Consider the following 23,035-nt stretch of genomic DNA (forward strand, 5'->3'; position numbering starts at 1 on the left):
GAGCTTCTAGAAAAAAACTATAGGAGAATTATTTCATGAATTGGGAGTAGGCAGATTCTTGGAATACCACAAAAAAGCATTAACCTTAAAAGAAAAAGACTAGTAGGGCTGGGGATTTAGCTCAGTTGTTCTGCCGCTTGCCTCGCAAGCGCAAGGGCCTGAGTTCAATCCCTGGTACCAAAAAAAAAGAAAAAGACTGGTAAATTGAATTTAGCTAAAGTGACAACTTCTACTCAACAAAAAACTTCATAAAGAGTAAAGAAAAACACTATACACTAGAGTAAGACATTTTACATGTGCACACACATATATATCATATATAGTCATTCACAGATGTATAAATATATAGAGATAACCAGATTCATATCCAAACTATATAAATAATTCTTATAATCCAGTTAAATAAAATTAAAAAAACTAATAAAGACAAAAAAAAACTACCCAAATATACAAATGATTGTAAATCATCGCTCCATCATGTAAATGCCAATCCAAACCACTCTGAAATACTACTAAAGAATGGCCGAAGGGCCTGGGATTTCTCTCAGTGGTGCTATACCTGCCTGGCAAGTGTGGGAAGTCCTGAGTTCTATCCCTGGTGGGGGTTGCGGGGAGATGGCAGAAATTTAAAGGGATGACCATCCCCACTAATGACCAGTATGCATGATTTTGTGTTCCCCAAAATTGAGGTTGAAAGTTGTAACCCCATACACCTCAAACTGTGACCTGAACCTTAAAAATAGATTCAGACCAAATACCTCAGACAGCAGCCTAAAACCTTAAAAATAGGGTTTTGAAGAGGTTACCAGATAAAAATGGGGTCATAAGGTGGGCTCTGGCCTGATACGACTACTGTCCTTAAAAGAAAGGGAAAGTTGGACACACAGAGGGAAGACTAGGTGAAGAGACATGGAGATAGCATCTGTGGAGACAGAGGAACTGGAGTGAAGCTCCTCGAGCCAAGAACACCAAAGCTTGCTGTCAAACCAGCAGACGCTAGACAGTCATGGAACAGCCTCCTTCCCAGGCCTGAGACCCTGATTCTCAACTTCCAGCCTCCAAAACCATGAGACAATAAATAATTGTTATTTTAAGTTAACCAGTTCATGATACGTTGTCATGGCAGCCCTAAGAAACAAATACTTTGGGGATCAAATGGAGTTTTCACACAGCGGTGGCCAGAGTATTAAACTACTTGAGCCATTTTGGAAAACTAGCTATGTCTAACAGAGCTAAACATGCATATAAACTATGGCCCAGCAGTTCTACAACTGGACACATCACCAATAGAAATAAGTGCGCCGATGTTCACCAAAAAAATGTATGAGAATGTTTATAGCAGTATTATTTAGAGTAGCCAAATGTAGAAATCACTCAAATAGCTATCAATAGCACAGTAGTTACACTGCGGTATAACTATGTAACCAAGAATTACAAGGCAATAAAAGGTACTGAAGTACTGCTATGTGCAACATGGATTATCTTAGACATCAGTGAGTGAAAGAAGCTGCTTATATCTGGATGTCCCCCAAGAGCTTCACACACTCATAGGCAGGGCTTTGGGGAGTGATTAGATTATGGGAGTTTATAGCTGATTCACTGATAGAAGGCAGGAGTGCGGTCAGAAAGGAAGCTCACTGGTCTCCCCAGCTCCTCCCTTCTCTCTCTGCTTCCCTGGATACCGTGTGGTGAGCAGCTTTCCCCCACCCAAGTCCTTCCAACATGCTGCTCTGCCTTGGACTCAGCTGACTATAGGTTGAAACCTCTACAAACTGTGAGCCAAAATTAAACTTTGCTCCTTCAAGTTGTGGGTGTTGCATACTTTGTCCTACAACAAGGGAAGTATCTAAGACAGAAGCCAAATGCACAAGAGTTCACAATATCCCATTTATATAAATTTCACAAAGAAAACTAATGTATGGAAATAAAGATTCAACTTTGAAGAGTACATATCTATTGAAAGGGGGCCAAAAGAGAACTTTCTGAATTGGATATAAATGTTCTGTATCTTAATCTGAGTAGTGGATACATATGTCTATACATCTTAAAAATTATCAAGCCATTCTATGAAGATTTATTCACTTTACTTATGTAACCTATATAAGAATAAAGGGCAAAAAATTTCCAATGGGAAGTTGAGATTAGTGCATAAAAAGGATTGGACAGGAGGTTGCTGTTTTTTACTGTAAGTCTATTGAGTCTATTTGATTTTTTTATTTTTAAAAGGCATATATGCTTATTTATTAATTTGGTATAAAATAGTCATCAAAACAGAAAATAAATAACTATTATATAATTTTTAAAACCTAATTGTATAAGTAAAAAGGAATGAAGAGAAAGCTCAGGAAGATATCAGTGGTAATAACAAGGGGAATTGTTGAAATTTCAAGTCAGTGGTTCCTTCAGAAGACCTTTATGTGATCACTTTGTTGACACTACTGAAAACTATTTACTCAGATATAGACTCTCAAACATCTTAATATGCAGGAAATATGGATCCTACCTTCTCTGTAGCTTCTTTAGGCCAAGTTCATGTTTCTCCTTTTCCCAAGCTAACTCCTTTTCCATTTCTTGAATTTTGTAAACTGTTTTTCTGTCAATTTCAGCACGAATTTCAGAATCAAGATTAAAATCCTGCAGGTAAGTAGATCTTTTTATCAAAAAGTATTCTTTATCCATATATTTTATCAACCTTTCTTTCATACAGCTAAAGATTTTTAATTTTATCCTCGATTTCATGCTATACCCTAACAGTCTCCCACATACCATAAACTCTTTCTTCTAGATGAGAAATAATATACTTCTGATCTTACGTCCACAAGATGGGGAAAAAAGTTACACAATATATGGAGAAATTCTTAATAATAATGCAAATAAAGGTATATACTTACAGATTTTTTCCACAATAAAAATAATAAATGCTAACACTATTTGGTGAGTATATAAAGCTTTAAAACTACTCTCACTACTAGTACATAACCAGCTGGCACTGGCTAAACCCTTTCTGGGTGACCCCATGTAGGACAGGTGGCAGCAGTCTTTGGTATCTTCTTGACATAACCAAATTTTTGTTGAATGTCCTTCATCAAGGGATCCACTAACTTCCATAAGAATGTGTACAGCACTCATGTTTCTTACCTGCACCCTAGGAAGATGTCAGAGCCTGTGGTCATGCTCAATTCAGTATGTTTGTATTTTCAATAATAATGGATGCAAAATGGTTAGCCACAGCATTTGTTCCAGTTTTTCTTTATCCTAAAGTATGTCACCTGTGTTCTGAAAGTATCAACTTGTGTGTGTATATGTGTGTGTGTGTGTGTGTGTGTGTGTGTGTGTGTGCGCTTCTGCAGACTGAATCCAGGGCCTTCCCATTGAGTTACATCCTCACAACTTTTTCCCTTTTCATTTTGAGACAGGGTCTCACTAAATCACTAACTTGCCTAGGTAGGGCTAAAACTTGCAATCCTCCTGCCTCAGCCTCCTAGAGTGCTGAGATTAGGCATGTACTACATGCTTGGCTTCAATCTTTTCTAAAGTAAAGTTCTTTTAACCATTTGAGTTGGTTTTTTAAAGGTTATATAACAAGTTAACTGACATGATTTCACAAAGCATTTTTATATGAAATTGGTAAAGTACTTCTGTAATTACGGGATTGGGTAACACTTGGATGTATTTAGAATGACAAATTCTACCTTTTTACTTTATTTGATTTCTAATAGTATTTTTGTATAGGAAGAAGTACAAAATGAAAAAAAAAACAGCAAGAATATGAAGGGTTTTCAGTAGCCACCAATGAAAAAGGGATACAAAATCAGCTAAACAATAAATATAAATATAAATATGTATAACTTGAATTTTTGGAAACTAACAGTGCTGTCAACTTTGGAAAAAGTTATCCCAATTTACTGTGTTGAGCTGGCATTGTACAGAAATGGACAGCCATATTGGCCTAGAAATGTCAATTAAAAAAATTTTTTTTTCCATTTGTACAGGGTAACACACTGTATTAAATATGTAAGATCATATCAATGTGAGTTTGATTACAGAAACTAATAAAGTATTCTCTAAATAATGAAAAAAAGAATAAGATAAGACTACAAGAGCAAGAAGCAATTTAAATATGTTAAGGGACCATTTCCATCTTCAGAATTAAGGATTATTTTAATCTTACATCATTGCCTTTTCTCTTTTACTTTCCTTTTTAATTATATTTTAGGATTCCCTATTTTTAATGTTCATACAGAGATTTCTTTAACTGAAATACCGATTAGTTTCTCTGGTGTGAAAAACTATAATAGTACACAGTATCCTAATGAGATAATTAATAATGTGAAATAGGAAGTAAAGGGCTAAAGGTGTAGGGAAAGTGGGAAGGATGGGGGAAAGGTAATAAGGGAGAGGAAAAAAATATGAGAAATTGAAAAAATGGAAATAAAGTGTTTGTAAATGGGGAGGGGAGGAGAGGGTGAAGGGAGGGCGGGAACAAGGGGGAAAATGAGAATCAAGACCAATTATGTAAAGGTACAGGATCCCAATAATGAATGTAACTGTATTGTATACCTACATTGTACCAATAAACTCAATAAAAAGAAAAAAAAATTTAGCTAAACAATTTTGTAATTGTCCTTATAGCTACAACTAGTCTAAGTCATCTCTTAGAAACTGTAGAGATCAACCACATACTATCTTCTCAATAGATCTGACATACTATAGAAAGAAATGGAACCCCAGAAAAATTACATATGTCTACTAATGTCTACACAACGCATTTTTGGCTAGGCACAATAAAGTTTGATAACAGACTAAAACTCGTACTTATATTTTACACCTTGTTACCAAAAACAATACCAAAGTGCGTGATAGTTAAATCCAGTAGTAAGCTTTGTGCCACGTAAAAGGGCTTATCTGCTTCCACAAAATTGTCTAGTTCTACAGAAGCTGGCCAGATAAAGGATAGATTAATGATCTTTAGCATTCCTTCTTGTTTGTAAAACAGTAGTCTCAATCCAGAAATATCATATATTAAAATGAAAGTCAAATTTATTTAGACTTACTGTCCGTTTAAATTGCATATGCTCTGGTAATTCTTTGTTCATTTCTAATAGCTTCTGAAATTCATTCCTCAAAGCTTTGATTTTTTCTCTCTTCTTAGCTTTTATTTCTTCTACTTCTTTCATTAATTTGTCATGTTCTCTTTTTCTCCTGGCATTCTCAATACTGAAAACAGAAATTTTAAAAGAGCAACAAGTTAGGCTATAAAAACAGTAAAAAAAAAAGCAATATTTAATAGTTTGGATACTTATTTAGCTTGGTCAGCTCCTACAAAATGTTAATTTCTTTTGCGAAACTTAGGGAGAAACAGTATGTGTCAAAAATTCCTCTACCTGTAGGCTTTGGGATCTTCAATATCCTCTGGAATTGGCTCTGTTTCTATTCCAAACTGTAAGAAGAAATAAAAAGCCTTTTAAAATTACATAATATTTCCCTTCAAATATCTAGACAGAAGTAATTTGACTGGATTTTCCTGCCACTTTCTAACAATTATAGGTTTGAAAACTAGTTTCACATACAACAAACTAGGGGAAAAACTGCAGTTTACTTATACTTATTTAGTTTTGTTTCATTTAAAGAGGGAGGTAAAAAAAAAGTCTTGAAACCTAATTATATATTCGTGAAATGTTAATATCACCATAATTCTCCCACCAGAATGCCAACTACTGCCGGGGATTTAGCTCAGTGGTTCCACGTCCTGCTTCGCAAGCACAAGGTCCCGAGTTCAATCCCCAGTATATATATTAAAAAAAAGAACACCAACTACTAATTCATATGATCCATTAACACATGTGCTACTGACAGAGAAAACATACAAAAATAATTTCTAGATCATCTATTTCAAAATGTTCTTTTTCAGTACATCCATTTATTACATGCACAGTCTCCCAAAATACCTTGTATGCATCCCAGGAAGACTTGACTACATGTACACATTGTAATTTTAAGAATTTTATATGACCTGGTCAAAAGAAGACATAAAGTACAAAGTGCACAAAATAATACAAACTTCTTCCTTCAGAGAAAAAAATAATACAAATTTCCTTTCAGAAATGAAATTGGTTTAAATTAAGAGGAACTGAGAAGTAAACCACTTAAACTACTTTGTGTATTCAGGTGCTGTGCTGTAAAATGTCTCAGTCCATGATGTGAAGGAAGAGGAATTACACCCAATGAATAAAATAGTTTGCTAACTAGTCAGTTCTTAAATAAAACTAAACTTTATTCTCTACTTTCTACCATAACAGATGGCTCTGTCTTGCTGTCACTCTTGCTAAAGAAGTAAAGACTCTTTTGATAAAGTTGTTTGATGAAAGTCTTCATACATATGAACTGTAAACATATAGTGTTTATACATGAGATGCAAGACCACACATTTTTATGGAAGTCATGGTTTGTGATTTTAGTAAAAGTGAAGTTATACACATGAACAAAAGAAGAGACAGTGATGGCTAATAACTTACTATTAACCACTCAAAACAAATTTATTGCATTTCATTTAATGCTGAGGGGGGCAACAGCTACGTCATTTTATTCCCCAATATCAGTGTGTGATTTGATAGGGAAACTCAGCTGTCTCTTGGCCACAGCTGTTCACAATACAGTGGCAACAGACAAAGGTGATGCCACAATTCTACGATATAGGTCAAAAGATCTCAATCCTGGCTGCACATTAGGACCAAATGGAGGGAATTTTATAAGATTCTGAGACCTGAGCCTCACATTCAGTGATTCTAATTTAATCATTCTTGAGTGGTGTTCTGACATCTGGACTTTTAGGGATCCCTAGTGAATTCTAAAATAAAATAAGACCCTCAGATGTCCGTAGGGCTTAGTTGATTTTTATGGATTTTGTTATTCTAATTCTTTCCAATTTTGCCTGCTTAAGAGCAGAGTCTGCATCAATGATCTAAGAAATTCTGATGCTACCAAGACCTATCATGTAAAGGTACAAGATCCCAATGTCCCAATGATGAATGTAACTGTACTATATACCTAAAATGTACCAATAACCTCAACGAGGAAAAAAAAAAAGAAATTCTGATGCTGTCCACAAATAAAAGTATATTATCCTTCTAACTGTGGAATGATTTTTTTTTCTGTTCAGTATAAGTTTCTATAGGGAAGGGTAGCACTAGGTAGAAAAATAAAGATTTTCTTGTTCATATACTTTCACTTGTGAAGTTGCTCTCTTGGAACTAGACCCTCCTTAACATTGTCTCATATTCTAAGCTTTACTGCTATTAAAAGAAATGAAAATTTATCTGCTCATATCTTCCCTACATTCTTTGTGTGTTCTTTTGAAGTAGGCTATCTATTAAATGGGAAGTCAGCGTGTTCTTAGGAATTTTAACCCTGGATTTTTCTAAACATACTGTACCTCCTTAACCTATAGGAACAATGTTAGTGGTTATTAAATAGTGACTTATTCATATAAACCACTTTAATAATAGAAAATTCCAATTCTGAGACAGATCAAAAGGATGTAATTAGGGGATCTGAACCCTCAATCTTCAATAAGAAGCCAATAATGTATTCTGCCTAAGAATAGAATAATTTGTAGTGAATCTTTGACCAAGACCTGTATTAGTAGACTCCAGGATACAGCCACTAATTTTTTGCAACCACTTTCAAAAGTGTTCTTGATAGTATACACCCTAGACATGCCTCATGAGTGAATAAATGAATTATATACATATATCTGAGAAATACCTTGTATTTTGAAAAAGAAACTTTGACTAAGACTTTTTGATATACAAAAATTGAAACATTCTTTTTTAATTTTGGAGAGCTACATACTTTAATAATAAAAGGAAATCAGCACCATTAATATTTTCTGTAGAAGGACCAGAAAGTCAAAATTTAATACTGGTAGAAAGATTAAATTTCAAGGTTAATGTTCCTAAATAGCTATTAATTTTTAAAGAATATGAACAACTTTATGTCACTACTTTAAAGTTTATTATCATCATTGTTATTAATTAGTTAATTGCTTAATTAGTTACATACCCTAGGAGATGGCACTTTGGCTTTGGTGCTTTTCTTTAACATAAATTCAGAAAAAACATTGAAAACAAAGATATTACTGTCTGCCCCTGCAGTCACCAAGAAGCGGTTGTCAAAGCTGGTCGAGATGCTCTTAACACACCCATAATTATTATCATGCACAGTGAAGTGCCAGTAGTGCTCCAAACTGGTCAGGGAAGGATCATTCTGATTTAGCACATACACTCGAATTGCTCCATTTCTCATGCCACAAAACATCACCGTTTGGTCCAAGCTATGAGAAAAGAAAGTAAATTATTCTTTCCACTGGTCTGAAAACACTGTTTAACTTTTAAACCAATTGAAAAATGACTAGATCTGAGCCAGGCGTAGTGGTGCACGCCTATAATGCCAGCACTCAGGAGGCTGAGGCAAGAAGATCGCTGTGAGTTCAAGACCAGCCTGGGCTACATAGTGAGTTCCAGGTCAGTCTCAACTACATAGTGAGACCCTGTCTCAAAAAAAAAGAAAAAAAAAAAAAAGACTAGGTCTGAAATAACAAAGGTGTTAACTGAATTGTGTACTACCAAAAAGTCAAATGCTCAAAGCCAGGCACAGTGGTGCATGCTTGTGATGCTTGTGATCCCAGCACTTAGGAGGATCACCTTGAGTTTAAGGCCAGCCTGAACTACATAGTGAGAACTTGTCTAAAAAAAAATAACTCATATGTTCAGTCCCTAAGCCTAGGTCCCTTAGAATGTAATCATGATGTGAGAAAAGACCTATAAAGAGGTGTATAAGTTAAAATGAGAACATTAGGATGGGGTCCTAACTGGGGTCTTTATAGGAAGTGGAGATTAGGTGAGAAGAGAGAGAGAGACAGAGAGCCAGAGAGACTAGGGATATTGTGCACGTAGGAAAGACCAAAGGAAGACACAGAAAGAAGACAGACAGCAGCAAGCCAATGAGAGAAACCTCAAGAGAAACTAAACCTGCCTACCTACCCACACTTTGACCTTGGAACTCTAGTCTCCAGGCTATGAGCCAGTAAATATCTGTTCCTTAAACCACCCAGTATGTGGTATTGGTATAGCCACCCTACTAAATTAGCATAAAAAGAAAATGTCAATTTGAAAGTTAGAGCTAGTCTTCTTTTGATTCTCAAAAGAATGGCTGACATATTTGCTCAATTATTAAAGGGCTAATGATTCCATTTGTAATTTCTCTAGAATCTTTGTAATCCTGACCCCTATATGCCCATGCAGTAGCCTCCTCCTAAGTAAAAGAAAGGACTTAAGACCATGTAATTCAACTGTATTGTGATTAACCACAAATTCTGACAGAATATCTGATAAGCAGATTTAAATGGAAATCATTTCTAGCTTTCATTACATTTATTTACTCCAAACATAATTTATTGAACCAAACATAATTTGGGTATCCTTGATTTGGATATATCTTTTAAAATTAACAATATTCATGATACACAAAAACACAGAAACTAAAAGGACACAGTTTTTTAAAGATTTTTAAAATTCTGTTCACCTGAAAGTGATAGTTTGGATGGGATTATCTTCTGTATCTTGAAGAAAACGGAAATCAAAAGGTTCGTCTTTCTGTGCTTTGAAATCACTGCTTTTATCATATGGGGGAAATTCACAGTGATATAGAAAACCAGAATCATAGCCACCCTGGAAAAGATGAACAACTCTGAAAGTGGTACTTGAATATAATACATATGACTGCATGAGAAGCTTTTGCTTATTTCAAAATCTAAAACGCAAAATGGATGTTTTGTACATTCACTTACATATGATTCTATAACAGCTTTTATTATTTCTAAAAATATCTCTATTGTCCATTTATATAAAACTATGTAATTATAATAAAGACTTTGATACTTTGCTTCCCCTTACAAATCAAAATGAGAGATTTTACCTCTGACTACCTACTGAATTCCATCTCATTTCTTCATTATTATGAAGAAGCAGTATCTAATAAAAGGTTTTTCAGTTGCCTGTTTTCACAGCTAGTTTTCAGTCTGGGATAATTTTAAACACTGTTAATTTTTCAGGAAGGGCTATTTAGGAGTAATCTATTCATATAGTGAAAAGACAACTGATCATCTGGAAAAGATACACTGCTCTAATTTTAACTTGCTTTCTTTTTTTTCTTTTCTTTTCTTTTTTTTTTTTTTTTTTTGAGACAAGGGTCTTACTATGTAGTTGAGACTGACCTGGAACTCACTATGTAGCCAAGGCTGGTCTCAAACTCACATTGATCCTCCTGCCTCAGCCTCCCGAGTGCTGGGATTACAGCTGTGTGCCACCACGCCCAGCCATCTAACTTGCTTTCTTTATGTATATGGACCCTAGATTCCTTATTAGAGAAAATAAGTTAAGGATCAGAGCATCTTTATGAAAAGTGAGTGAGTAAATAAGAAAGAGACAATAACAGAATCATCACATCTGAAAATCAAATTACTGTTTCTCCTTATTAGAGAAAATAAGTTAAGGATCAGAGCATCTTTATGAAAAGTGAGTGAGTAAATAAGAGACAATAACAGAATCATCACATCTGAAAATCAAATTACTGTTTTCACTTTTGACAATGGCAGACTGAATTATTTTAGCCAAGCCTTGCCACTGAGAATAATTAGAGGAAATTTTGAAAAATACATTTGGAGGCACTAGAAAGATAACAAAATAATAAGACCCTGAAGACAAGGAGAACCAGTAGAAATGAACCTGGAATTTAGCATTGCTCTTCTCTTTGAAGTGACTTTTAATGAGAGTAATAACTAAGAGGCTAAGAAGCTGAGCATAAACATTTGCAGTCTTGCGGACTTATGGAAAGGGAAATAACTTTCAGAGTCTTCTACAGAGAAGGGACCAGCGTAAATACAGTTCCCACTGAAGTTCTGGAGTGATACACACCAGTGTATGAGTCATGGGAAATAGAATAGACCTCACAGGAAGGAAAGCCTACTTTCAGGCCATCTCATTCACTGACTGGTTTAAAGTAATCTAGGACTCTAGCTCCTTTCCACAACTAAAAATAAATTTCAGGAGATAACAGCAACACATTGAGAATACAGGTAGTTCTACAGTTTTTTATATGCACAATGTCATGCTCAGTAAAAAATAACAAGACGTAATAGGAAATACAAGAAAAATAACTATGATTAATACACCTAAGGCATCTGAAGGCAACACAGAAAAATTTAGATGTCAATTGGAACCTATAAAAAAGTAAATAGTGAAAAAGACAGAAATTCTAGAACTGAAAAATTATAGAAATTAAAATTCAAATGACTGTTTTAATAGCAAGTAGACAAAGCTAAAGAGAGTTAAAACAAAATCCCAAACAACAAATCCAAAACTGGACTAAAGAAATGAATAGATAATTTATCCAAAGAAAATATATAAATAGCCAATAAACACATGAAAACATGCTCAGAATCATTGATCGTTGAGGATCTGTGCATCAAAAGTAAAGTGGGATGTACTCACTCCACTTGGAAAAGACAAGAAAAATAAATACGATTAATACACTTAAGGCATCTGAAAGCACAATTAAAAACAGTTAAAGGCTACAATCAAAAACAACAACAACAAAAACAATAACAAAAATAATAGGTACTGAAAAGGATATGGAGAAACTGGATCCCTTGGGCATAGTTAGTGGTGATATAAAATGGTATAGTTCTGTGGAAAATGCTTAGGTAATTCCTCAAAAAATAAAATAAAAATAGAATTACCGTGTGGCTCTATACTTCTACTTCTGAGTATATTCCCTAAAAAAACAGAAATTAGAATCCCATGGAGACATTGGAATGCCCATGCTATTGTCCATTATTCACAATAACCAAAAAAAAAAAATGATCCAAGTGTCCACCAGTGGCCAATTGGATAAACAAAATGTGGTACATTAGAGTACTATTCAGCCTTGAAAAGGAAGGAAATTCTGACAGATGCTGTGGTGTGTATGAAATTGGTGGAAATTATGCTAAATAAAATAAGCTGGTTACAACAAGTACTATATGATTCCATGTGTGAGAAAGCATTTTAAGTTGTAAAAAAAGTAATGTGCTAGAAGGTGAAAAAGTAAAAAGAGTCAACAAAAGAACAATAACATGTCAATAATAAGTCAGTACATATCAGTTATAACCATCAATGTCTATGGCCTCAACTCACCAATCAAGAGAAATAGAATGGCAAAGTGGAATAAGAAGCAAAATCCAACAATATGTTGTATACAAGAAACACACCTAGTGCAAAAAGAAGCCCACAGACTAAAAGTGAAAGGATGGAAAACAATTCTCTATGTGACAGGAGCCCAGAAAAAAGCAGGTGTAGTAATCTTATTTGCAGACAAAGCAAATTTGAAACCAAAACTGATTCTAGTATTATTGATGTAGGACGGTACTGTATCACACCTCTGTGAATGTAAAATATCTTGTACCTGCTTTATGATACATAGTACTGACCGTGCTTTATCAGAGCTGTATTTAATGATATTACTCTAGAATGTTCTCTTTCCAGATGTGATTAAGATGCTAATAAAAAAACCACAACAGCAACAGAACTTTGCTGTTTTCTGGATATTATTCTTTTCTTTGTTTTGTTTGTTTTTAATGAAATGTACTGAATGTCTATAATTTTGTTCAGATGACTGCAGATCATACTGCTATTATTGGTCTTTTTATATAAATATAAATATATATATATATATACATATATATAATTTGAATTTTTGGAAATTTTAACAGTGCTGTCAACTTTGGAAAAAGTTATCCCAATTTACTGTGTTGAGTTGGCATTGTACAGAAATGGACAGCCATATTGGTCTAGAAATGTTAATTTTTTTATTTTTACATTTGTACAGAGTGATACACTGTATTAAATATGTAAGGTCATATCAACGTGGGTTTGATTACAGAAACTAATAAAGTGTTCTCTAAATAATGAAAAAAAAGAATAAGATAAGACTACAAGAGCAAGAAGCAATTTAAATATGTTAAGGGACCATTTCCATCTTCAGAATTAAGGATTATTTTAATCTTACATCATTGCCTTTTCTCTTTTACTTTCCTTTTTAGTTTTATTTTAGGATTCCCTATTTTTAATGTTCATACAGAGATTTTTTTTAACTGAAATACCGAATAGTTTCTTTGGTGTGAAAAACTGTAATAGTACACATAGGATCCTAATGAGATAATTAATAATGTGAAATAGGAAGTAAAAGGCTAAAGGTGTAGGGAAAGTGGGAAGGGTGAGGGAAAGGTAATAAGGGAGAGGAAAAAAATATGAGAAACTGAAAAAATGGAAATAAAGTGTTTGTAAATGGGGAGGGGAGGAGAGGGTGAAGGGAGGGCAGGGACGAGGGGAAAAAATGAGAATCAAGACCTATTATGAAAAGGTACAGGATCCCAATAATGAATGTAACTGTACTGCATACCTACAATGTACCAACAAACTCAATAAAAAGAAAGTAATGTGCTGGCTGCAAGGGCTGGATGGTAGATACAGGGTTTCTGTGTTACAGGACAGTGGTGATTGCATGACATCATGAAAGTGCTTATTAGCACTGAGCTGTATACATAAAAATGGTTAAGATGATAATTTTTTTGTTATATGAGTTTAACTACAATTGTTTAAAACTGGAAAAACTAAATCCAGGAGAGAATTAAGAAGCTGAAACAGAGATCAGAAATAATAGGCTAAATCATAAGGAGAGATTTTTTAAAAGGAAAAATATATACGGAAGGGACATAGTGAGACGAATTTGATATAAATAAAGTTAGAATCCCAGAAGAAGATGAGCCAAGCAACACTGCAACAGATTATGCGTGAGGATTTTTGCAAACTGAAGAAATATTTTGAAATTAAAAACTGTAACTTCGGGCTGGAGATTTAGGTCAGTGGTTCCACTGGCTGCCTTGCAAACGCAAGGTCCTGAGTTCAATCCCCTGTACCAAAACAAACAAACAAAACCTGTAACTTCCAAGATAAAAATCTGAAAGGTAACCATCAAAAAGATATATAATAGTCTTAAAAAAGAAGATTGGGAGACTGCAAGGCAAAACACAGGCACCACATTGGGCTGACCTACTAGGAATCAAAGAGATCTCAGGGAAGAGTGAAATGTTTGTGCCCAAACAGAAAATTGAGACACCTGGAAAGCAACTTTACAAAGAGAGAGAGAAAAAAAAAAGTAGTAGATCTCCAAAAATCCAGGGGGAACTAATAAGAAAACTAGAAACTACAGAGAAGTTGGAGAAACAGCACAATGCAGAGACTGAAAAGCAGACCTCAGTTCCCAGGGAGGGGGAACCTGTCTCTGCTGACACAAGGTAAGTCTACGGAGGGTCAGCAGCCACAGAGAGAAACAACAGACTGGGCCAGTTGTGCTAGCACCAAGAAGAGGCCATGGAGGCTGTAAACCGCAAAAACATTGTGAGGGTTTACTCCAACAGTGATTCCTTCCCCAAAGTGGCTGAAGAATTCTAGTGAGGAACCCACCAAATCTGACAGGGTTTAATCAGGAGGCTTTTTGGGATGGGGTTGTTTAAAACTGACCTACAAAACAACTACACTTTAGGGTTTCTGTTGCCACAGTGACTGGGTGGGAGATGGCCACAAGAGACAGTTACAAAGAGGGCACAGGATAGACATAAGTACATCCTGAGAAATTTAGCTCGGGGTAGGAAGGACACAGAGACCCTGCCCTCCATGGCTGTGTGTGGCTTTCAGAAGGACCAGGGTCCAAAAGTGCTGGCAATGAGTCCAGTGGTCTGCTAAAACCCTGTTCTATTGCCTACATGCACCACAGAACTTGGTGGTCTGTTTACTTTCTCCATCTACCAAATCTGAGAAGGAATATGGCTCAGACTGGACAGCCACAGCTGGTGGTGTACAAACCAAGGGGCCTCTGGAGCAGGGAGGGCACCTCAAAAACACACAGGCTGTAAAGCCAGGCAGAGAAACCTGCAACTTGGTGCACACAGGGGGACATGGAAGCTGGCACTGCCAGAGTAATTATAGCCCTACAGTAGAACTCACTGACTGACAATGCCCAGTGGGAGAGCAGGGCAGGATCCAGCATTCATATACAAAAACTGTGAGTATGGAAACAAATAGGTTTTTAGCACTGTCCCTCCCCCATATCTGCTGGACTACAGTATTGCAGACCACTATGTCAAAAACACAGAATTTTTTGAACTTCATTCTTTTCTTTTCACTTTGTTAATTGGTTTTGTGGGTGTTTGGGATTTTCTCTTTTCTTTTTTTTTCTTATTTTACTGTATATCTTTTCCTTGTTGTTCTCCTCTGTTGCTTTTATGTAATCCTATTAATTTTCTTTTACACCTCAGTAAAATCCTTTATTCCACTTTCCTCTCCTCCCTATCTTTTCTATGTTTTAAAAATTTTACTTCTTTGAGCCTTTGGTAACAGTGCCCCTTGGATGCAGAGGAGTGGAGGAGCCCAGGTGTGTGGGCACCAACAGCACCCCCGACCCCGCCTCTGAACTCTGGGCCATGCCAGCACCTGTACCCACACCACAGAGGAGCAGTGGGTCAGAAAGGCCATTCTTCTGAGCTCCAGAAGATACAGTAGAAGTGAACAACAGAAAGAGGGCCTCTCAGAGGCTCCTTGATGAAAATTGAAGCCCATTGGAAAAGTGAAGGAAATCTCTTCAATAAAGGCACACCATTCTGGAGTGTGGTATTTCAAGCCCCAAAAGCAAACAACCTCCAACCTAGACTGATGTAACCTGAAAAACTATCTTTTAAAATTGATGGGGAAATAAGACACTTCCATGACAAAGAACACCTGAGAAATTTCAGGAATACCAAACCAGCACTCCAAACAATTCTAAACAATATCCTGGAAAAAGACAATGAAGATCACAACTCCATAAGAGAGCAAATCCACCAAGCAAGGCAAGAAATTAAAGAGAGAGGGAGAAAAATAAAAAATAAAAGAGCCAACAACAGGAAAATAACATGACAAGGATAAGTCAATACATATCAATTATAACCATCAATATTAATGGCCTGAATTCATCAAACAAAAAGAAATAGACTAGCAAGAATGGATTAAGAAGCAAAATACAATATGTTGTATATAAGAAACCCACTTAGTTCACAAAGAAATTCGTAGACTGAAAGTAAAAGGATGGAAAACACTTCTCCATATGACAGGAACATGGAAAAAGCAGGGGTAGCTATCTTATTTGCATACAAAGTAGAATTCAAACCAAACTAATTAAAAGAGACAAAGAAGGTCTCTACATCCTTGAAAAGGCAAGAGGAAGAAATGAAAATCATAAATATATATATGCACCAAATATTAATGCCCCCAACTATACAAAATAAATATTAATGGATATGAAAAACCAAATGAGCACTAATGCAATTGTAATGGGGACCTCAATACACCACTGTCACAAAAAGATCATCTAGACAAAAAATCAACAACAAAATAACAGAACTGAACCAAGCTTTTGAACAAATGGACTTAATAGATATCTACGAATGTTCTACCCCACAAAATCAATATACATTCTTTTTGGCAGTAAACACATCATTCTCCAAAATAGACCACATGCTAGCTCATAGAACATGTCTACGTAAATGCAAAGGAACTGAAGTTATCCCTTGTATATTATCAATTAAACTGGAGGTCCCTAGCATAAGAAACCACAAGAACACCACAAACACATGCAAATTGAATAACACCCTCCTGGACAACCAATGGGTCATAGAGAATATTAAAGAAGATATTAGACAGTTTCTACAATCAAATGACAATGCCAATACAACATATAGGAATCTATGGGACACAATAAAAGCAGTTCTACAAGGGAAATTCATGGGAGTAAATCCCCACACTAGAAAAACAGAGCAAGCTCAAATAAACAACCTAATGCTGAAGTTTAAGCTCCTAGAAAAAGAAGAGCAAGACAAACCCAAAGTTCATAAAGGGAGGAAATTATAAAGATCAGAGCAGAAATCAGTACAATACAAAAAAAATCAATGAATCACAAAGTTGGTTTTCCAAAAGAATAAATAAAATCAATAAACCATTAGCCAACCTTGTTAAAAAAAGGAAAGAAAAGGCTCAAATCCATGCAATTAGGAATGAAAAAGGTGAAGTCACAACAAATCCACCAGAAATCCAGAGGATCATCAATACCTATTTTGAGAACCTGTACTCTAATAAAAAGAAAAACACAGAAAAAATGGACAGATTCCTAGGTACATATTACCAAATTTGAATGAAGAAGATATAAAAAGTCTACATATTTCAATTACAATCGGTGAAATTGAAAATGTACTTAAAACTTTACCAACAAAGAAAAGCCCGGGTCCTGATGGATTCACTGCTGAGTTCTACAAGACATTTAGAGAAGAACTATTGACACTATTCTTTAAACTATTCAGTGAAAGTGAAAGAGAAGCAACATTCCTGAATTCATTCTTGGAAGAGTGTACTTTTATTCTGAAACTAGGGAAAGACCCAAGCAAAAGAAACCAGTACAGGCCAACCTTCCTAATGAATATAGATGAAAAAATCCTTAACAAGATATGGGCAAAGAGAATACAGAGGGTCATCAAGAAGATCACACACCCTAACCAAGTCGGATTTATCCCAGGGATGCAAGGATGGTTCAAAATTCATAAATTGATAAAAGTAATACACTATATTAACAGAATCAAGGACAAAAACCATATGATCATCTCAATAGATGCAAAAGCATTTGACAAATGCCAATACCCATTCATGATAAAAAAAAAAACATACAGAATAGATGCAACAGATGGTCTTTATTTCAACTTGATAAAGGCTATCTATGAAAAACAAACAGCCAACATCATACTAAATGGTCAAAAACTAAAAACCTTCATGCGAAAATCAGGAACAAGACAAGGATGCTCACTGTCACCACTCCTGTTCAATGCAATTCTGAAAACATTAGACCCAGCAATTAGACAAGAGAAAAAAATAGAAGTAATAAATATAGGAAAGGAAGAAGTTAAACAGTCATTAGTTGCTGATGATATGATAGTCTGCAGAGAAGACCCAAAAGACTTCTAGACTTAATTGACAGCTTCAGTAGAGTAGCTGGATACAAGGTCAACACTCAAAAATCAATAGCCTTCTTGTACACAAATAAATGACTCACTGAGAGAGAAAGTAGAGAAATAATTCCTTTCACAATACAATAGCATCAAAAAAATGAAATATCTAGGAATCAATCTGATGAATGAAACAAAAGACCTATACATTGAGAATTACAGCACTCTAAAGAGATTGAAGAGGATATCAGAAAATGAAAAGACATCCCTTGCTCCTGGAGGAACAAACAGTGAGAATGGCCATACTTCCAAAACTGAAATACAGATTCAAGGCAATCCCAATTGAAATCCCAACAGTATATTTCACAGGACTAGAGAAAACAATCCAAAACTTCATTTGGAACCACAAGAGACCTAGAATAGCAAAAGCAATTCTAGGCAACAGAGACATGACAAGGGGGTATCACAATCCCCAACTTGAAACTATACTACAAAGCCACCATAATAAAAACAGCATGGTACTGGCAAAGAAACAGACTTGAGGACCAGTGGAACAGAATAGAAGATAAGGAAACAACTCCAGACATACTCAGCCAACTCATCTTTGACAAAGGAGCCAACCAATCTCCCTGGAAGAAAGATAGCCTCTTCAATAAATTGTGTTGGAAGAACTAGATCTCAACCTGCCAAAGATTAAAACTAGACCCCTATCTTTCACCATGCACTAAACTAAAATTGAAGTGGATCAAGGATCTAAATACTAAAACAGAAACACTAAACTGCTGGAAGATAAGCTAGATTGAACTCTATTGGCATAGGAAAGGACTTTATGAACAAATTCTCAGTAGCACGGGAACTAGCACCAAGAATCAACAACTGCGATCTCATCTTATTAAAAAGCTTCTGCACTGCAAAAGAAACCATCAACAGATCTAAAAGACAACCTACAATGTGGGAAAAATTTTTTACCAGCTGCTCCTCAGACAAAGGACTATTATCTAGAATATATAAAGAACTAAAAAAAAAATAGCTCCCCCAAATATAAAGACACAATTCAAAAATGGGCATCTGAAAAGAATAGACATTTCTCATACAAAGAAGTAAAAGAAGCAAGTATATATTTGAAAAAATGTTCCACATCACTGGTCATTCAAGAGATGCAGATGAAAATAGCACTGAGATTCCACCTCACCCCACAAAGAATGGCTGCTATCAAGAAATCAACCAACAACAAATGCTGTTGGGGATGTGGAGAGAAAGGAACCCTTCTCCATTGCTGGTGGGAGTGCAGACTGGTGCAACCACTATGGAAATCAATATGCAGATACCTCAAACAACTATGATTAGAGGTTCCATTTGACCCAGCCATTCCTCTGCTGGGTATCTTTCCAAAAGTATTAAAAGAACCATCCCACAGCAATATATGTGCACCCATGTTTATAGCAGCACAGTTTGCAATAGCTAAAACTTGGGAAAAGCCCAATTGCCCATCAACTGGAGACTGGATAAAGATGTGCTTTTTCTATAAAATGGAGTACTACTTAGACATAAAGAATGAGAAACTTGCAAAATTTATAACTAAATGGATGCACATTGAGGCCAGACTCAAGTGAAATAAATGAAACACACATGTGTAAATACCGTATAGTTTCTCCGGTGTGAAAAAGTAAAAGAGTAAATAAGGTTCAAAATGTATAACTGATAATGTAAAATAGAAAGAAAAGGGCTAAAGAGTAGGGGAAGTAGGAAGGGCAGGGCAAAGGAAAGAAGGGATAAGAAAAAATTAGTGAAGGAAAAAATGGAAACAAAGTCTTTGTAAATAGGGAAGGGTGGTGGGGGTGAAGGAGAGACAGGGGAAAAGGGGAAAAAAATAAGAACCATGATACATCATGTAAAGGTACAAGACCCCAATGATGAATGTAACTGTATTGTATACCTAAAATGTACCAATAAACTTAGTGGAAAAAAAAAAAAGCATGACCCCAGCCTCTTAGAAGTAGTGAACCACTGGCTGCCATTTTGCTTCCCTCCAGCAAACCATAGCAAATTGCTGATCCTGGAAAACCTGCCACTGTGAGTGGGTCTCCAGCATTTCTCATAGGTATCATTCATCCTTTTATGTGTGATCACCTTCCAAGTAAGGAGCTCGGTGAACTCTGTTTTTACAGGTGTTTCTTGTATGGCTGTATTTTGCTTATGCTGTTAGTCACATGAAAACAAATTTTCACACATACATGTGCACACACATCTGCAATGGGTCATGTGCTCTCTTTGGCTGTGGGTCTGAAGATTTGAATTACTTCCTCTTCACCACTGGCATGAAGTATGACAGCAAGAGGACATTTAGTGACCTGGGTACTCCCACATAGTAACTATATCTTCATTTGTAAACGGAGGATAATTTGCCCTATGTACATTGTGAGTTTTTAGAAGGATGAAATGAAGAAATGCTCTTGAAATTTCTTTGTAAAAAAACAAAAAAACATTTAAAAAATTACTTTTTTCATTCTCTCATCCCCAACCCACTTATCTACTGTATATGTCAATATTTGATTTGTCTTTGAGTTTAAATTATAAATCTCTTTTCTGGTTAATGATGGAACAGAGGCAACTTTTACTAGTTCTAATGGAATGTCAATATCCAGTCCACCTTTACCATATTATTGTTGCTGAATTTGTTGCTATTGCCAGGGTAGTACAGTTATTGTTGTTAATTAGTTCTCACTGAATGCCAATACATTGTTTGACTTTGTGTCATCAAAACTACAATTGTTCATTTCTGGAGAACTGAGTGGTAGGCCAATTACACTATAGCCAAATTAACAGAGGAACTTGGATCTTGGGACAGATGCATAGTTAGCCATGCCTAGAATATACCTGTAAAGAAAAGATACTAAAAAACTCCCTACTAGCAACAAAGTCTTTCCACAATAATTAACTTACAAACCACAGCACAAAAGAAAGAAACAAAAATGAAAATAAAAGGCAACAAAATATATCTAGAAACTTCCAAATCTCCCTAAGCTGATTCCTGAAACATCAATAGGGGGGAAGTCAAAAGCCAAACAGCTGAATAAGATGAAATAATAGGAGATGAATACAAGATCAATAAGGTGTACAGTGAGCTCAAAGATGATATACAGTGGTACCTTTGTTCACAGACTTAATTCCACAATTCTGGAAAAGATGGCTGTTGGGGCATGAGAGGACGGATGGCCAAAGCGCTGACCCCGAGTCCCGGTATGCTGGTTCTCCCTGGGGCACAGGTGTCCCAAAGGTGATGTGCTGGAGCCAAGTCCCTTGACCTAAAAACAACCCCCTAATCTCTTCTTTATTCCTATTTCCGATTTACACTCCCGTTTAGTCATAAACAGATGTTGTTTTATCTAGATATTATGTCTTTAGTTTGAACAGTGTGTATCTGCTCATGACTGCTGTTAATCACTGCTCATAACTGCTGTTAATCATCAAACCACTGAGATAATGACTATGTGTGTGTGGCCTAGTATATAACACCCTGTGTCAGAAATAAACTTTGCCATTAGCCATCAGCTTTTGGTCATTCATTGTGTCCGCGGTCATCTCCCCGAGTCCCTTCCTCTAGAAGGAGACCTCAACGGATGGCCACATTCACGTACATGTGGGAAAGATGGCCCCGGTTGTGTTGGTCACCCAATCCAGAGCTAACAAACAAAAACAAAATTTTGCCAAATGCTTTACTTTGCAAACTAAATTGTTCACAAACAAGTGTTCATCAACTCAATACATAATGGACATGAAATGATCACTGAGCTTACAGAAGACACTAATAAAAAGGTAGCCTAACTAAACAAAATGTTACAAAGCATGAATGAACAGATAGTACAGAATTAAGAGTGCATAAAAATGTACAAAACTGAAACTAGGAGACAAAAGATTCTACTGATAATATGGGCAGCAGGAATGACCAGTGTGAGAACAGAGGGTCAGAACTAGAAGAGAGGTCTCAGCCAAAAACATGCTGGAGGAAAGCAGCCTCTTTAGCAAGTGCTGCTGGGAAAACTAGATATCCACATACAGAAAATTGAACCTAGACCCATATCTCTCACTATGTAATAAAGTAAAATCAAAATGGATGGAAGAGCTAAATGTTAAAACAGGAACATGAAATCTGCTGGGAGATAAAATGGGTAAAACTCTTGAAGAAATAGGTGTAGGGAAGGACTTTCTAATCCCAACGGCACAAGAAATAGTACCAAGAATCAACTAATGGGATCATATCAAATAAAAAAGCCTCTGCTCAACAAAGGAAACAACCAACAAAGTGAAGAGACAACCTACAGAGTGGGAGATAGTTTTTGACAATTTTTCAGACAGAGGACTAATGTCTAGAGTATATAAGGAACTCAAAAAATTATACCCTCCCCAAAGACCCAATTAAAAATGGGCAACTGAGATGAACAGACACTTCTCAGAAGAAGTAAAAATGGCCAATGAGTATATGAAAAAATGTTCAGTGTCTCTGGCCATTATAGAAACACAAATTAAAACAACACTGAGATTCTACCTTTCTCCACAAAAATGGTTATCATCAAGCATTCAAATAATAACAGATCCTGGTGAGGTTTCTGGGTAAAAGGAAACCTTTTATATTGTTGGTGGAAATGTAAACTAAGTAGAACCACCATGGAAATCAGTATGAGTTTTCCTCAAAAAACTAGAATTCCACTTCATCCAGATATTCCACTTCTATATATTTTCCTGAGTTAAAGACATCATATTACACGGATACATGCATATTCACGTTTATAGCAGCACAAATCGTAATACCTAAATGTTGGAAGTGGCCTATATGTCCACAGATGAATGGATTTAAAATGTAGTATTTCCATACAATGGAATACTATTCTGCCATAAAGAAGGATAAAACTTGTA

General features: G+C 35.8%; 1 protein-coding gene across 5 annotated transcripts in view; it reads right to left on the bottom strand.

The window, feature by feature from the left end:
- Window positions 1-23,035, bottom strand: part of Cfap44 (cilia and flagella associated protein 44) — a 111,973-nt gene that overhangs the window by 36,977 nt on the left and 51,961 nt on the right. For all 5 annotated transcript variants that reach the window (XM_010630105.2, XM_010630101.2, XM_010630103.2 and 2 more), the window contains 5 exons: window positions 9,583-9,728; window positions 8,062-8,332; window positions 5,385-5,440; window positions 5,055-5,217; window positions 2,504-2,634 (listed from right to left, as the gene is read on the bottom strand). In XM_010630105.2, the coding sequence (XP_010628407.1) occupies window positions 2,504-2,634; window positions 5,055-5,217; window positions 5,385-5,440; window positions 8,062-8,332; window positions 9,583-9,728 (767 nt within the window). The remainder of the gene's footprint in view (window positions 1-2,503; window positions 2,635-5,054; window positions 5,218-5,384; window positions 5,441-8,061; window positions 8,333-9,582; window positions 9,729-23,035) is intronic.

The sequence above is a fragment of the Fukomys damarensis genome, unplaced genomic scaffold, assembly GCF_012274545.1.
Source record: "Fukomys damarensis isolate Sample0158 unplaced genomic scaffold, DMR_v1.0_HiC HiC_scaffold_24, whole genome shotgun sequence".
Lineage (NCBI taxonomy): Eukaryota > Metazoa > Chordata > Mammalia > Rodentia > Bathyergidae > Fukomys > Fukomys damarensis.